General features: G+C 33.6%; 1 protein-coding gene across 3 annotated transcripts; it reads right to left on the bottom strand.

Moving 5' to 3' along the window:
• Window positions 1–405: 405 nt before the first annotated feature.
• LOC105777479 (signal peptide peptidase-like 5) lies at window positions 406–13,721 on the bottom strand. 3 transcript variants are annotated; one of them, XR_001128305.2, is made up of 15 exons: window positions 13,299–13,721; window positions 12,506–12,664; window positions 12,071–12,182; window positions 11,821–11,934; window positions 10,281–10,438; window positions 8,870–9,046; window positions 8,367–8,401; window positions 8,109–8,265; window positions 5,493–5,546; window positions 5,326–5,418; window positions 4,082–4,224; window positions 2,357–2,427; window positions 1,109–1,192; window positions 736–965; window positions 406–619 (listed from the first exon to the last, which is right to left on the bottom strand). XR_001128305.2 is itself a non-coding variant. In XM_012600779.2 (14 exons), exons 1-14 carry the CDS (start codon window positions 13,431–13,433, stop codon window positions 865–867), a joined length of 1,593 nt encoding a protein of 530 aa, XP_012456233.1. In that variant the 5' UTR covers window positions 13,434–13,721; the 3' UTR covers window positions 406–864. The 3 variants fall into 3 exon arrangements, 1 of the variants encoding a protein (XP_012456233.1); XR_001128306.2 differs by having other exon boundaries at window positions 406–599; XM_012600779.2 differs by having other exon boundaries at window positions 406–965.
• Between the last annotated feature and the right edge of the window lie 3,727 nt (window positions 13,722–17,448).

Here is a 17,448-nt window from a genome sequence, read left to right as displayed (position 1 = left end):
ACAAATGCGATGGCAGTTGTATACTCACTCCTAGCCATTTTCCTTCACTTTCTCAGCGTCTTCATCCATTTGAAAGCAGCTGAATCCTTAGTTCTGAAATGCATTCTAGTGACTGATGGCTTAACTGTTTTCACAATGGCAGCCATGGTGGTTTCTTCCAGCGCAGGCTCTTATGCAGTGTTGTAACCTTCAATAGGCATTGCCATTGCCACTTGTTCCATTGGCCTCACCTTTCCCTTTTCTCTCATTCTGCCTTTTCTAATCTACTATTTCTTTAAACGAGATTACTAGCATCCTTATAGTTTCGTGTTGGATTTTTACTATATTTACTACATTTCTTAGACATTTATGTTTGGTTCACCCATTTTCTAAATAAATAAACTCTTATTCAATTTATACTCATCATAATCGAAGGAACATAAATGAATATATATAATTATAGTCTTCTCTTATCACAACTTTGTACAACTTGCCACTCCATGTCGGCAATGGCATAAGTTAAATACAAATTGACAAAATAAAATAAAAAATAAAAAAAGTAGGCAAATTACCTTAAAGTGGAAGTTATATATGTAACATCTGTCTGCCCACAATTTTTGCTGAAACAAAATATGACAATCTGTATAAATTCCAGAATATTACAACATTAGCAGCAATGTGACGCCAAGAATAAACCTCTCATCACTACATATACAATACAAGAGACAGGAATGAAAATTAGAATGGCAAGTTGACCTTAAAAAACTTGAGCCGTGACTTTTCATCGACCCTGTACTCCTTGTATAGATAGCACCGAAACCATCTTTTAAACCATTAGGTAGTTTTGGATGATCAAGATTGCCGCTTTGAAGAAAATTACAGGTTTCAAACTTCTGCAGTGGGATTTATCATGGCAGATGACTTGCTGCTGTAACCCCAGAGCGCTTTCAAATCTCCTCTTATTGCAGCTAATACAACTGTAACTCCTGAAAAAGAAAAAGAAACAAATCATGAAAGAAAAAGGGAAAGGAAAGAAAAAGAGTTTAAAACAAGAACGGATATAACATCCTTTCATACAAGCAAGCTACAAGAAGTAGCCTGCTAGGGTGGAATCGTGAACTTTCGTTACCTAGTGTACAAGGAACGAGATAGAGGAGTGCTGGCTGACCGTTCCCGTTCATCAGGTATAAGCCTAGGTATGTCAAGAAGAGGCCTGCAATATGTGAATTGAAACTACTAAGTACCAGTATATAGCTTTGTTATTTTGTTCTTATCAAACTAAATACAAAAACACACAAAAACAAGGTTATTTGGCACTTTCAAGTTACAGAATATAACATGTTGAGTGTCACAGTCCACACCAACCTGCAAGGTACTCACGGTTTTGCCTAAAAAAAGGCTTCACAGGTTGAAGGTGGTGTAAACACTTATATTGCAAGACCAACTCTAATATACAGCCGATGCAAAATTCATGGTTTCTCTCTAGAACCATGACATCCTCCCCCACTCTAACAAGGGCCCACTATCCTCAATGGCACATCACTAGTACCCCAGAGCCGACTCTAATACCAAATGTCACGGTCCACACAACTTGCAAGGTATTGTTTGCTTTGGCCCATTGGGCCTTACAATTTTGTCCACAAAAGGCACCTCACAGGTTGAAAGTAGCATGAACACACATATCTCAAGACCAACCCTAGTACATCGATATGGGATTCATGGCTCCTCTTAGGACCATAACACTGAGCAACCTACATGATGCATGAAAAGATACAAATTCGTTTCCCTAGATCAACAATCACATTTCAAAAACTAGAACCTAATGGTAACATTACATGTCTACATGTGTGTTAATGATGGTTTGATCCTTTTCCAGTTTTCCCTTCAAGAGGAAACTTCTTCAGCATAAAACTATATGTATTCCAGAAAAAAAAATCAACTTGATATGATAAAGTAGGTAATTCAACAAGCAAATATATTCAGGTTTTAATTTGGTATGATTTTGAAACAAATAAAAGTAATTCCAACACTTTTGGTACTTACATGCCAATAAATCACAAAACTCTCTTTGCAGGTAATGTTATAATCAGATATTGTGATCTAATCAAATATAATTACATAACTAAGCAATGTTGGCCTGAAGACTTGCATTTGCATTGGATAAAAATGTCATGATCTGAAATCATAGAACATAAATGCAGGGTAAAAGCATCACTGAAAACATTTGCAGGTAAATTAGACGACCAGAAATTGCAAAGGAAAACAAAAAAATCAGCCAATCTCGTTTTAAACTTGAGAGCAAGTTCTATGAAACTATTATTGACTATAGTAAAGAAAAAAACAATAGCTTAGAGAACGATGGTGCATGCACACTCACCAAATCCATAGCCAACCATCAGCCACACAAAATACCCTTTGCCCATACTCTTTTTGCTTTCTCTATCAAATCTGAGACATCCAAAGAGAAAAAATAATGATAAATCATATACAACAAAAAGATTAAAAACCCTTCAAAACCAAGTGCATAAGAGAAGAAACAGAAAGGTCTGCTATTTAACACCAAAACTGGTACAAATACTGGACTGTCAAAGTCTAATCCAATTCACTCTACCAAGGGAAAAGCCAGAAGCGTGGTTAAGGGAGCTGAATACATACATGTATACACACACAGAGATTTAAGGTAAATTATTACAAAAGACGTAATATATTAAAAACTATTTATATAAAAAAAGGGGGAAAATATTTGGTGACAATTTTTTAGGTTGCTTGTGGAATAAAAAAGTACACTGTCAATGAACCAAATACTAACAGTAGAAAAAAAACATTTGTTAATATTAAAATGGTTAAAAAGGCCTTAAGGGCTTAGATCGGGTTTCAGATGAACTAAATTTTTTGGTATCCAACTTTGGCTTGACCCAACAGTAAATAACTTAAGTTTGAATATAGTTAAATTTAAATACTAAATGTTGTATTAAAATAGTACACAATATATAAATTTCTTCCAATCAAATAAAAATTTTATGATTTGAATATCACTAATGATGCTGCATGTGTAAAATTTCAATATGAAATAAAGTTTTGATACTAAACAATTTATACACTAAAATAATTAAAAGCAGCATAAAATTATTTCATATTATAAAAGGAAAACATAAAATGACATACATAAATAAAGTACAATGTATTTACATTGTAATGATTTACATTCTTTATTTGTTTTTATGTAAAGGTAATAGACATAATTAAGCTAATAAAATGAATGAGGTGTAAATTAAAATGTTACTAAATTTATCACATCAAATTAAAAATCTAAAGAACGAAATCAAAAGAAAAATATTCAAGGGGCTAAAGCATAAGTTTACCATAAATTTAAGTAATAATATACTGTATTAACAGAATTATAGAACCCCCCAAAAAAAAAATGATAATAATAAAAATTCACCACTGCACCCAAGTGTTTGATCAGTTACAGCTTGACAAACATCCAGTTCAATTCCATGTTTCAAACCAGATATGCTACCTCACAACCTAAATAAAAAGATGCTGCTATACACCCCAAACTTGTTCGATCTGCAATATAAATGCTTTCCTAATTCCTGGGATTTGGGTGATAAAAATTCAGACAATTTCTACCATCTCATCTGCTGCTTGTATTAAACAAATTTTCACACCCGCATGTACATAAGGTTTCAATACTAAAAATGGTCCAGTCAATACACCATGTGTTTAGCATTAAGAATTTCTTTATTCATGGTATAGTCCTTAGTCAAGCTTCAGTTAGGCAAGAGTGTAATTAACTTCATAGTTTTAGAGGGGGAAAGAATTAACAAGTCCAAATAGAGACAACATTTCACCTATTCTGATGCACCCTAACCCAACTAGACTCTCAAAGGCATAACAACCAAGAAAATAGAATATACACTAGAATGCTGTTAAACATGTTTCTTCTTTCCTTCCGTTTTCTATGGTACCATTTAGGGAGGGCATACTGAAAACACAAAAAAGGAGAGCCTTTTAATATACTGAACTACAATACAAAAACTGAAAACTTTGCATCTTCGTATCAGATGATGGAAACTAACAGCATTTTGAAACATAATACCTGTACGTAAATGTAATAAGCAAACCAGGAAAGAGAATGTCCCCAAATCCAATCATATTATAGCCACCCCAAGGATCAATAAGTCTAGGAACTCTCAAGAGCATGGGAATTGCTTCTCCACCGGTATTCTTTCCTTTAGCAACCTATTAACATGAGCAAAATGTTAGAGATCAAAGCTCAACCTTGGACTGTGAACTTACATTACAAGTCTTTATTTTGGTTGACTAAATGTTTAATTCACTTATTAAAAAAAAAGAGGGTCAACCTGGCTTATGAATTAGGAACTTACAACGTGCCAAGACCACTTTTTTTGAAATGAAAGGCAAACAGTATGATCTTATATTTTACTAAGTACAAACTATTGCCAAGTTCTAGCATGTTTAGAAAATAAATATTAGAAAGCTAGAATGACCTACCAATTGAACCAATTCACATAGAAAGTAACCCCTCAAACACTATTGTTTCTTTTATGTGGTATCCAAACCTCCTCGACCTAGCAGTTTAAAGTTTAAATTCAAATAGGCTTCTACTAATCAATAATCACAGCACAAAGTATGTGATGGATAGCTTGGCCTATACTTCATAGGGCTTATTTGCCAATAAGGATGTTTGAGGTTAAAATTTGCTCTCAGGCCGTCACCAAATACCACTGGCTAAAGAGTTATTTTACAGGAAAGATTAAGACAATAAATTATATTATCAACAAGATGCTTTCTGAATAGAAATGTTGTCTTACATAAAAGAGTAAGAACACAAAGAATGTAAAATCCAGAAAAAGGTAGCTAAGGACATACAAAAAAAAGGGAAAATACAATAAATCAGTTTAGTAGCTCCAATAAGGAGCCCTGCAATGCAAACAATAAGAACCATGCTTATTTTGTAATCTAGAAATATTTCTTATACGTCAAACATGAGAAACATATAACAAAAACCATAGCTTCAACCAAACCAAGCAAGGAGCCATACTTTGTTCCATAAGCATACATTTCAGTGTGCTATTATTTATGTTCATAAATACTATTGGAATGGCTACTCACAAAAAAATCATGACAACATGGCTTTCCTAAATTAACACACTGCCAAGATTGGTACTTTGACAGTGATAATGAGAAAAGACGCAGCTCCTCCATTAGACACAAATATTGAATCCTCTCAATGGAGTCAAGACCAAATGACTAGTCAATGCCATACAATAATAGACACCAAGAAATTTTAATTCGACAACCAAAGGGATGTGCACTTACTGCAATCATCACACTCTGCTGGAATATAAGCGGTGATATGAAGACCCAGAAAATGTCATAAAAAAATGCCAAACACAGAAGCACCGTAGCAACCTGAATCATGAAGAACAATCAGGGCAAGGAGTGAAACACAATTCATAAATACATGATGAAAGAAGCCATAGTACCTTGATATTAGGTAGTCGAGCCAACTGTAAGACATTTATCATCATACAAATACCCTTTAAACCAGACAAAAAAAAAGATAGTCAACAAACGAAAAGCAAAAGATAATTGTTAACATCAATTATTATCTTGCTGTTGTAGACGTTAATTATTATTTTTTGAGAGATATTAGCTTATTAAGGGGTAGACGATTGCCATGAGGTTTAAAGTTGTTCTATATCCAGGGCGAGAATCAAACCCTTGACCACTAGTTAAGGTAGGAGATACCCTTGTTTTAATTTCCTTATCATATAAGTCTTTTATTCAAACAAGTAGACCTATGTAACCTAGCTGATTGGCAGCAATAAAAATTAAGTCAAATTAATTCAATTTTTAGAGGTTTAAGATTCTCTCTAACAAGTCTAAGGTAAGGGACTCCCTCCGAAGAGTCCCACACATTCACCATAGGCCATTCACGTGGTAGAAACAGACACAAAGAGAAAGCCCTGTTAAGTTAAATAATTTTCTTACTCATAACCATAACAATTTGGTCTCAAAGCCAGGCACCATGAGTGATTCAAACCTCAGGAATTTGACACAAAACTGGAAGAAGTAGAGTCTAGGATGGCTGAAAGCATTGACAAGTTGGGTAATAAGCTATTACCGCAATTGTCATTGCAAATACAAGAATTGATGGCTTCGGATCAGAATCGTGACAGGGAAAAAGGATTTGAGGGAAGAAACAACAGTGTCAACCAAAATGGTAGTTGACTGGATAGGCAAGAGAATAGGACAGAGTCAACAGGTGGGTCAAGAATAGTGTCATTTTATACAAGTTAGACTTTCTGACCTTTGATGGTAAGGAATATCCCTTGATTAGGCTACACAGGTGTGAGAAATTTTTCTCAAATCAGAAAACAGATGAAGTAGATAAAGTGGGATTGGCAGCATTTCACATTATGAGAGAAGCACAGTTGTGGTTTTAACAGATGGAAAAGGAGGAAGCCAATCTCTCATGGGCTGCCTTCAAGGAGTACCATACAACCATACTAATAGAGTTGAGATAGATAGGAATGACAAAGGAATACCAACTTTGATTTCAAAAGCTGTTAGCCCGTGCTAAATCTGTGCGAGTAGACCAACAAGTTGACATATTTACCACAGGGTTGTCAAATCCATTTGGTTAGATGTGGAGATGCAAAAACCTCTGAATTTAATTCAGGCAATAAACTTGGCAAGAACTTTTGAAATTAAAACAACAGTTAACCAAACTTGCCGACTTGTGCAGAATACCGTGGCAAAATACACTTTTGAACTCATGGGGAACTTCTGCCATAACACCCATAACAACGTCAAAAATCAATTTGGATGGGAGTTGGGTATCAACAAGAGACTCAATGCCAACAAGAGAGACCCTCCTTTTATTAAAAAGTTGACTCATGCAAAGATGGCAGAACGAAGAGACAAGGATGTTTGTTACAATTGTGACAAACCATACTTGTTTAGGCACCAATGTAAAAAAAAATTTATTTTGGTTGGAGATGAAAGATCCTGACGATACTGTGCAGAATCAAGATGAGTAGGGAAACTGAAATATCCTTGCATGCAATGACGGACCAAAAAAATGCATATTCAATCATGAGCTTGTGGACATGCTCTTGTTCCAAGAGGGGAGTAATGTTAGACGTCAATTATTATCTTAACATTGAAGATGTTAATTATTATTTTTAGAGAGATGAATTTAGTTTTATTAGATCTTCTATAATTAATAATATCTTTATGGTATTAGGTGTCTTTCTTTATTTAGAGTCATTGTTTTAATTTCCTTAACTTATAAGTCTTTTATTCAAACAAGTAAACCTATGTAATCTCTATTTTAAGAGGCTAATTCAAGCAATAAAGTTAAATTAAATTAATTTAATTTTAAGAGGTTTAAGACTCTCTCTAACGAGTCTAAGGTAAGGGACTCCCTTTGAGGAGTTTTACACATTCACCATAGGGCATTCGTGTGCAAGAACCAAAAACAAGGGGAAAAGCTCCGCTAAGTTAAACGAATTTCCTACAAATTGTTTGGTGACTCGATCCGTAACTCGAGACCATAACAATACTAGACAAAGTTTGAACCAATTTCTATGCAAAAACAAAAGGAATCAACTTAATAGTAGTCTCAAGTTACTAAAAATAATAGAAAAACAAGTAGGTGGAACATCAACAATGCCAATAAAAAGGAGTTCCAACAGATATCACCAAGAATTCAAATAAGATATCAACTAAATTGCAACCATATGATCATAAATACCACGTCTTTTAAAACACGATTGTTCCTAACATCTTGCTTTAGAACAATTCCTTCACCTAGGACACTAACTGTTAAAAGTTCTTGTAATACTCGTGCAAGTTCAATCCTCTTACATCATTAACCCTAACATTTAATCTCAAAATCCTACTTGTTTCCCTAGCATCATTTTGTTGCCAATTTGATACAACCCGCTTTCCTCGACAACAATTGGTTTCCATACTTAACACATTATTAAGCCAAGATATTACCGCTGCATAAAGTGCAAAAATATTTGCAATGATCAACTCCTAAAAGACCCCATAATCAGTCTGGAGCGCAAGTAGTGGTATAGAAGACTTACAAGAATATTTTGGCCCACCCATGAATAAGATGCTCGTCGATGAACAGCCCAGGCAACAGCGAATATCACACAGAATAGGAAAACCCCAAGTGAGAGAACAGAAACCTCCCCAATGACAGGCAATCTCACTGTCTTCTGAGGACAATTTCTGCATTTTCTGCTTGTACACTTATATTAGGAATAGCAATAAAAAGAAACCAGATCTTGTAAAACAGCTATTTGACAGGTTTAGTAGTGAAAATCAAATTTCAAGCATACCTTGTTACCGGAGTCATAATGATATTGTGCATCCCCTGGAAAGGAAAAAATAGAACGCAGAGGTTGATAAGAGAATATATCACTAGGATATTAAACAGTAAAAGAAAAAAGGGGGAAATAGCTACTTTTTCCTTTCTAACCAAAAGGAAAGGTAGTTACTTCAGTACTGTTCATATCAATGGTGCAGAAACAAGATAACATGGAAGTTGGGGTTTTTACTACAGAAACACGCAGAAGTACATCATTAAACCTATCCCTCATCATTTCTAAAAGTTAATTGTATATATTTATTAGCCATGGCTATATATTTGGAGGTACTAATATTTTCTGCATTTATTTCCATTTTGCAAACATCAGCAACAAAAATGTAATAGAACAGAGAAAAAACAATAACTTAGAAGTGTAGTTTGTTTTTAACGATCCCTGTCTAATCATTGGCAGATTCAAACATGCATACAAACATAAACTTATAAAGAAAGACATTAGAAGCAAAACTATGTTACCTGGACACCACCGATGCAGAAGAGTACAGTCAACACCAACAAAAACCATGAAGACATGAAAAAGAAGAGTAGCAGCAGAAAAACAGATGCTAATATCACAAAAAGTATAGCACCTTTTACACTAATATCAATGGTTTCCTGATCATTATCACTGTCTGTTCCAGCATCGGAAGACTCCTAATCAACAAAAGTGAAAAGACATCACTCAGTTTCCTTCAATAATCAGGGATATCAAGCTAAAATGGTAGAAGCAGAAAGACAACTGAAGATTCAGGTATACTAGGAGAAGGAAGGGAGAAATTAATATAAAATGGGTATGGCTTCTTCACATACAACCAATTCAAGTGGCAATAAACCAGTTTTCTTTGGCAGAACCGAGATGTCTTCTGATATAATTTCTGAGTAAAAAGTCAAGTTCAAAAATTCCAGGGGTAATTGCTTATAGGGAGACCGGTTAATCAACTATCTATAATACCCATAATATAACATAAAATAAGATATTTTATGCATAAAAATTCACTCAGAGGTAATTAGTTATCGAGTTAGATATATCAAAATGAATTTCAATAATTAAAACTTACAAAACCCCTAGTTTCATCTTTCATCTTTAGTTTCACAATCCTAACATTAATGGATCACTTAGAACATTTAAACATTAAAATATTTTCACACCTGCTTCAAGATTTATATTTTAAAAATTGTACTTTGTGAACATATCAATCACCAAATATTCAAGAAAACTCTAATAAAGTTTCTTATTTTATATCAAAGAAACTATGACTTCATTAGTTCAAAAGAGAAAGCATATGTGCAATAAGTGCTGCGATGTAGTGTCAATTGCATATATATTTCCCTAATTCTTTGAAAAGGACCTTAACTCGAGAGATCTCGTTGCAGTGTCATGCGTGAACATAAAACATTTAATCGCAATAATGGAAGAAAACACCACTCAACCCATCGAACTAGCATTATAGAGATATGAGAAAATAGAAACTGTATAGATGCTAATCATGAACCATCAACTCATAGGATAATATAAAAATATCTAGAAAAAGAAAAACCTAATTGTATAATGTCTAGGACACCACCCAGCAATCAGAGAATAGACACTAAGGACCTCTATGAATGTACTTTGGATGAAAAACAGTTATAAAAATAACCAACTGAACTTTAAAATAGCACAAGCTGATTATGAGCACAAATCAAAGCTGTAATTGCTGTCAAAGCCATTTGTAAAGGAACACTAATAGGAGCTAAAAGTTTTAGGATAACATAGAGGACGTGTTAGTCATGCACATTATAACCAATTATTCCCTATCGACAGGTACCAACAAATATCTCTAAGACACATCAATATACAGAATGCAATTATGAGCTTCATAACAATGATAGAAACCAGATTGTGGTAAACCTTTGAAGATGATTCATTTAATCGTTTCTCAGTTTGCTCAGAAATACCAAACTCTTGCCAAAGTGAAGCAGTAAAAACTGTGCCAACAGACATTGCCCACAAAAATACCACCGAGATATCCACGATGGGACGAGTTGGTGCATATAGTAAAAGTTCAACTGCATCAGAAATTAGCAAGATTTGATTTATATGAATCTTCAAATGAAAATAAACTTAAAAGATTCAAAAGAACGCACATGTGAATATACCCAAAGCTGAAACTAACACTTAAGTAAACAAACAATAGGTTCTAGAAGATGTAATAAACCATTATTTCTATATATTGTTATGTCATTTTCAAGTAAAATACATAGATAAAATTTTATCTTTCTAAAATTCAATAGTAGACTATCGCTCCAGGGAAATAACAAAATTGTGAACCAAAAAGAAAGAACCAATGCAAAATTAAAACCTCAAGTAGAGAACTTAAACAAAAGTGTGAACCTTAAGCAAAGAAGTTTCAATAGCAACTAAGGTCAAACTCAATGAAGGTCGAATTAGGGATTCAGGAAAAACAAAATAAAATAAAGAGAGAGGAGTATAAAGATATAGACATGAAAATCATGAACCTTTTTCATTATAAATGGTACAAACTGAAGCACAAAGAAGTGCAGCCTGCAACAGCTATTCAAGAAATAAGATTTTTTCTACCTGTATTTTATTACTTCTTTTCTTAACTTTCCCTGGCTTAATTATTAGCAAGCAGAAAATTCCAGCACCTCAAAGCTTCTGCCGAAAAAGTACCACACTCTAATCAGACCTAAATTCTCTTTCTTATTAAGGCATTCTACTCTTAAATCCCCAGTTATGTTATTGTCTGCTTGAAAATTCAAAAAAGAACTATTTCACTGGAAGTTCACATAAAGCTGATGTTTGCTTTCAAGAAAAAGCAGAAAACTGAAGATTCTTATATTAAAAGTTCATATATAAGAGAAATGACATTGAAATTTTGTTTAGTAACCCTAACAAATTTTCTTATCTTTCTTAAAGCTGAATGTTTGCTTACACTGGCACACAATACATAGGCAAATACATGTACAGTCACACAAAACCTGCATATTGAGGAAGACATACACATAACTCCAAATGAAAAGCTTATATGAATGGAATTAATTTCTTCACTTAGATTTGAACCACTTAATTTTTTTATTACCCGATTAAAGGATGATAAAATGTTTCCTGAAATGTTTTGTCATATAGAAGGAAACTTTATCAAAAAAACATTAAAACAAAACAAAAGGATAGACATATATTTACACTAAACTCACTCAACTAAGCGTTAACAGCTTAACCAAATAGTTGCATTTGGCAGGATTAAATCTTCCACTATAAAGGTAGCCCATATCCAATCTAGAGGTTTAAGTGCATTCCACCCTATAACATTATAAACCACTTTTTGAACAAGATATCTTGTTCCTAACAAGCTAGAAATTATCTAGCATACATCTGGAGAACAAAAATAAAAGGGGAAAAAATACATCATACGAGCTCAAGAGCATACCACGTTTGTTTGCCATAGTTTTGGTAAGGTCATCTCTAACGGATTTTGGAACCATCACCACAGGTATCGAAATATTTGGACTGACATCACCAGAACAATCGATCTGTTCAATCTCTAGATAAATATTAAAAAGGAAGCTTAAGTAAGAGACTAATAAACCATTACAACTCTTTAATGAAATGATCCAACTGAACTTTGAAAGGCGTTTTAAAATATAAATAACAAATGCCATCAATAAAAAAATTATAACCTTCTTTGTCATTTATCACCAGCAAGGCCTGAGCGCCTCCTGATTGTGCAACTTTTGCCTTAGTTACAAAGTCACAATCACCTCGTACAGACAAGGCCGCAGAGCCAGATAGCTGTAATCAAAAAAATTCTGACCATGACATTTTAAAAATTTTCACTTGGCTTACATTGGAGTACAGTGCTTAGGAAACTATTAAACACTATTCAAAATTTTAATAAAGTATTATATCTGAACTCTTTCCCCAACTTCATAGGTGGGAATGGTCCTCCTGGAACTTAGAGAAGTTCAGAGGGTATGAACTACGCACTTCACTATATTTAACTTAATCAAACAAGGATGTACTTAACTCATAATAATAATAAAAATAAAGCCAAATAATTATTGAGGAGGCAAGTAACAAAAAATTTGTGAGAACCCGGTAACTTGAGACAAAACCTTTGAAGAAGAACTAGAACAGCCATTTAGGGGATTTGAGAAAACAGCAGGCAATTTGGGAACTTTATTCTTTTCCTCAGGCAATGTTGCTCCAAAGCTTGCAGTTAACCCAGCTAAATATTCACCTTCATCACCATCAACCCAGATCTTCACCATGGCCTGGAAGATATAAACTCATTTATTAAGGAATTAGGGTAAACACACACTATTACAATTCACATATAAATTTCATATGAGCCTACCATGTCAAAAGTTTCACTCACTACTTCTATGTTATCTACATTTCTCTAGAATACACCTCAATACCAACCAACAAAGCAATCAGTTTCTTTCATAAGGTTGCAAAACTAATACAAAATGCAAATCCTGAAAGAACCCTGATTACTCCTATCCACTTAGGAAATCCCAATCGAGCAGATTATTCTAATTCTTTTACCCAGAACAATGTTTGTAATAATTTGCCTATAGAATACGCCAACAGCATGCAAGTTGGCTGCAACAAGTATCCCCAAATTTAATCAATTGTCAGTGACAAATCCTCCAGAAATCAAAACTTAATCTATCTAATCTATGTACACGAACATTTCTTTCCAATGTTCTCTCCGGTTAAAGAAAAAGGACATTTCCGTTTTTCCTATTTCTCTCACAAAAATGAAAAAAAAAAAAAAGAGAACCTTAATGGAGCTAATAGAAATTAGAACTGTTGCAAATCATGAAGGAATTCAGAATATACATTAACCAGTTTAGCAATGCCGTTAATACTAATGATAATCGAAAAGAAAAAAGAAATTACCAGTTGAACAGGATTGTTACAGTAAGGAGACTTGGAGCCACCAGCGATGGCGGCAACAGCAAATGACAAAGCGACGAGAAACGAAAACGGAAGAGTCGCCGAAACCCGGCGTCGGTTTCCCAGAGGAAACGACATGGTGGTGTGGCGACTATAGATTGAAGCGAAAGAGAAAGAAAAATGGAATTAAAAAATTCTTCCTTTTTTACTCTCTCTTTCTTAAAGAAAATTGGTGAAGGAGAATGCATCGGCAGAAATAAAGTTTGGTTTCGTTTCTGTTAGCTGATTTTTTTTTCTCTCTCTCTCTTTCTCCGACCACGTTACCGAAAAACACGTTCCTTTCGTAAGTAAAAGCGAAAGGTCCGGTGTTGGGTATGGAAGACAACCATACCAGTAAATTTTAGGGGAATTTATTCTTGTTTCAACAATTTTAAGGAGAACTGGTGTAACAGAAGTATAGAACAGCCATAATTAAAATTTTATGTTATTTAATTATCCTTTTTTACAAAATTTGATAATTAACTTTTCGAGTGAAATTGTTTTTTTTTACGATAATATTAATTAAAATATTATTGTTTTATGATATTAGCCACACAAGGAACATAACAGTTCATATATACTTCATATTAATATAACATAATTTATTTTATATGTTACTTTAATAAATAATTTAAAATTTATAAAAATAATATATATATAATGTTTATAATTTAAAAATAATAACATAAACTACCCGTTATCATGTTTAAAATTTAACATTTTAGTTGATATTTTTATTAGAAATAAAATTCGACTCTTTTAATAATTAATAAGTAAATTTAACTCTTTTTAAAATATTGTTAACCAAATTTAACTAAAAAATAAAAGTTTAATTGATGAAGACTAGATTTATCTTTATGTTTTTTTCTTAATCTTATCTCATATATATTATATTTTATCATATATGTATATATATTTGAAAAGATATATATATTATTAGAAGCTTTTCTGTACGCATAAATTCGAGTCCAATATTGACAATTTTTGAATTTTATTTATCAACTTTAATTAACACTTAATTATTTTAATTTAATAGTGATAATTAGACCTAATCATGGGTAGGTTGGGTTCGGGTTCGGGGCGGGTCAATGCAAAATTTTAGATTTGTTTTTTAAGTTTTAGCTCGGCCCGAAAAATGGGTCTAAATTTTATTCAAGTCGATACAGATAAAAAATGTTAAACCCAAACCTAGCCTGACCCACTCGTATTAAAAAATTTATATTATTTTTATATAAAAATAAATTTAAAAAATATAATACATCAAAATACACTAAAACAATACTAAGATAGTTGCAACTTAGCAAACAAATATATCTCTAAAATAGTAGCAAAATTAATAATAATATAAGAATTATACAATATTTAAATAATAACAACAAAAAAGTAGTAACATGATAGTAAAATGGTAGCAAAACAACATCAAAATAGCAACAAACAGTAACAAAAAAATAGTAAAAAATTAGGCAAATTCGGGTCGGACTGAGCAAGGTTAAAAAATCATACTCGTGGCTTAACCTATTTAGAAAATAGGCCTTATTTTTTGAACCTATATTTTTGTTCAAGCCCTCCCAATTTTTGGGCGAGCCTTTGGATCTAGGCAGGTGGCTCGGTCCATCATCGGGTCTAATGATAATATAATTTTATTATTTATTTCTTAATCAATTTTTAAACCAATTAGAGAAAAGTAATTAGCACATCGTATGTGATGTAATTAAAAAATCCTCAATTTGCACTTGAAAAATAATTTCAAACGAGTATAAAGATTAAATGTAAACTAACACAAGAAGCAAAGTGAGGAAAAAATTAACACACGATATTTGTTAACCAGTTTAGGCACAATGGTCCTACATCTGCGGAGCCTCGCTCATGATTTTATTCAACAATCATCTACAATCATCTAAATAAGTCCAATCTATCATTATACAAAAAAAATTGCAACCCCAACGCAATAAAGAAACAAAGACTAGTAAAGAGAAAAACTCAAGAAAGTAAAGATCTTTCACCCTCTTTGTCGTGATTTGTCAAGGGAGAATGAAGCCTATTTATAGGCTATCATAACATCAAGATAAACTCCTTTAAATCAACAGATAAATCCTTGAAAAACTCCCTTGAATAAATATGATATTTATCTTTAAAAAATAACTATTTAATCATCAAGATATACTAAGACTTTCATGCTAATCAAATCACCTCAAGTCAAGAAAGTTGATTGGGAGACTTAGTATCCAAGTCGACCTATGCTTCTGTTTTGTCAAATATGTCCCACTCAAGTGGGTCAAATTTTGCTTAACCGAAACCTATATAAGGCCCAATGCGATGGCCCAAGCAAAGAAATAGTTTTGTTATAACATGTTGGGGATTGACCCATATAAACAAAGAAATAAAAAAGGTAGAGAAGATCAAACACAAATATTTATGTGGAAAACTCCTCCGAAGAGGATAAAAACTACAGGCAAAGGAGGCTTCGACTTTTCACTAAATGAGTAAACAAATGAAAAAATAAACCTAAATGTATTAAACGTACAAACTCAAACCTTGAAAACAAAACCCTAACTTTCATAGAGTTCACATAAAAGAGGTGGAAATTTCTCTCCATAGTTACCGCGAAAACTCTCATCGAACTCATCTGCAACTACATCTTGTCGCTCCCAAAAGAAAAGACCTGTAGTACTACATCCTTAATTTCCTCTTAATTGGCCTCTTAAAACAGGGATACAAGGACTCTTTAAATAGGCTAAGATTAAAGGTCTAATCATACTAAAATATCCCTAGAGTAATCAGAGTTTAACTGGGAAAAGATAGCAGAGTTTAACTAGGAGAAGAAACTCAATTTATGTGGGGAACATGTCGCCACGTCGCAACGTTCCCATTCGCGTCCTCACGATGTCGTCCGTCGTCACAATGTCGAGAAGCCTCTCGCTGTGATGTCGTCATCTGTTCGGCTTAAAATACAAGGCACATCCCACAAATCTCCACATTAACTTGTATTTACAAACCTTCTTCTCCATGCCCCATCATGGGCCAAACTCGATCTTTGCAGAATGTCAATCAAACCTAAACCGTTTTCAAGCTTGGAAACCAAAAGACTCCTAGTCTTGAAATCAAGGTTGTATAATGCAACCACGGCTAGTGATACACGGACGGATGTCGTGTGCTTCACAACAAGAGAGAAAACATTGAGGAAATCAACTCCCCCCACTTGAACGTCAACCTTTGTGACCAACCTTGCTTTAAACATTCTACTTTATCCGAAACTGCTACAATTTGAAATTTGTGATTCCATCGAACTTCTTGATGTCGAAATTCATTGTTGTCATCCCTGAATGGGTCGATTACAGAATCTGAACCAAGCTCTAATACTAGATTATTGGGGATATAAACAACGAAATAGAAAAGGTAGAGAAGATCAAACACAAATATTTACGTGGAAAACTCCTCCAAAGAGGATAAAAACCATGGGCAAAGGAGGCTTCGACTTTTCACTAAATGAGTAAACAAACGAGAATACAATATGAAAAAAATAAACCTAAATGTACTAAATGTACAAACTCAAACCCTAAAAACAAAACCCTAACTCTTATAAAATTCTTACAAAAGAGGTACAAAATTCTCTCCATAGTTACTATGAAAGCTCTCACCAAAACTCATCTGCTACTACATCTTGTCACCGCCCAGAAGAAAAGACTTGTAGTTCTACATCTTTAATTGCCTCTTAATTGGCCTCTCAAAACAATGATACAATGCCTCTTTAAATTAGCTAAGATACTACAATATCCCTAGAGTAATCAAAATTTAACTAGAGTTTAACTAGGAGAAGAAACCCGATTTATGTGTAGAACACGTCGCCACGTCTCAACGTCCCCATTCACGTCATCACGACGTTGTCTGTCGTCACAACGTTGAGAAGCTTCTTGTCGTGACGTCGCTGTCTGTTCGACCTAAAATATGAGGCACACCCAACATAACAGAACATGAAACGAGCAATAACAACTTTTTCAACAATACATTACACCAAAACAGGCTTTTAGCGGCGCTTTTTAGCGCCGCAGATACTTTTAGCGGCGCTTTTAAAAGCGCCGCAACAGACGCCGCTAATGAATGCACCGCTAAAGAC

This window comes from Gossypium raimondii, chromosome 10 (assembly GCF_025698545.1).
Source record: "Gossypium raimondii isolate GPD5lz chromosome 10, ASM2569854v1, whole genome shotgun sequence".
Lineage (NCBI taxonomy): Eukaryota > Viridiplantae > Streptophyta > Magnoliopsida > Malvales > Malvaceae > Gossypium > Gossypium raimondii.
The sequence above is the reverse complement of the archived record's forward strand: the minus strand, read 5'-3'. Positions and strand labels throughout refer to the sequence as shown.

Bases quoted from the DNA above. Each gene is read 5' to 3' on its own strand.
- LOC105777479 (XM_012600779.2), bottom strand. From the start codon at position 13,433: ATGTCGTTTCCTCTGGGAAACCGACGCCGGGTTTCGGCGACTCTTCCG. The intron at 12,665-13,298 runs GTAATTTCTTTT...TATATCTTCCAG, and splicing joins GTAACAATCCTGTTCAACTG to GCCATGGTGAAGATCTGGGT. The intron at 5,547-8,108 runs GTAAGTCTTCTA...TCTGGTTTAAAG, and splicing joins GGGTGGGCCAAAATATTCTT to GGTATTTGTATGATGATAAA.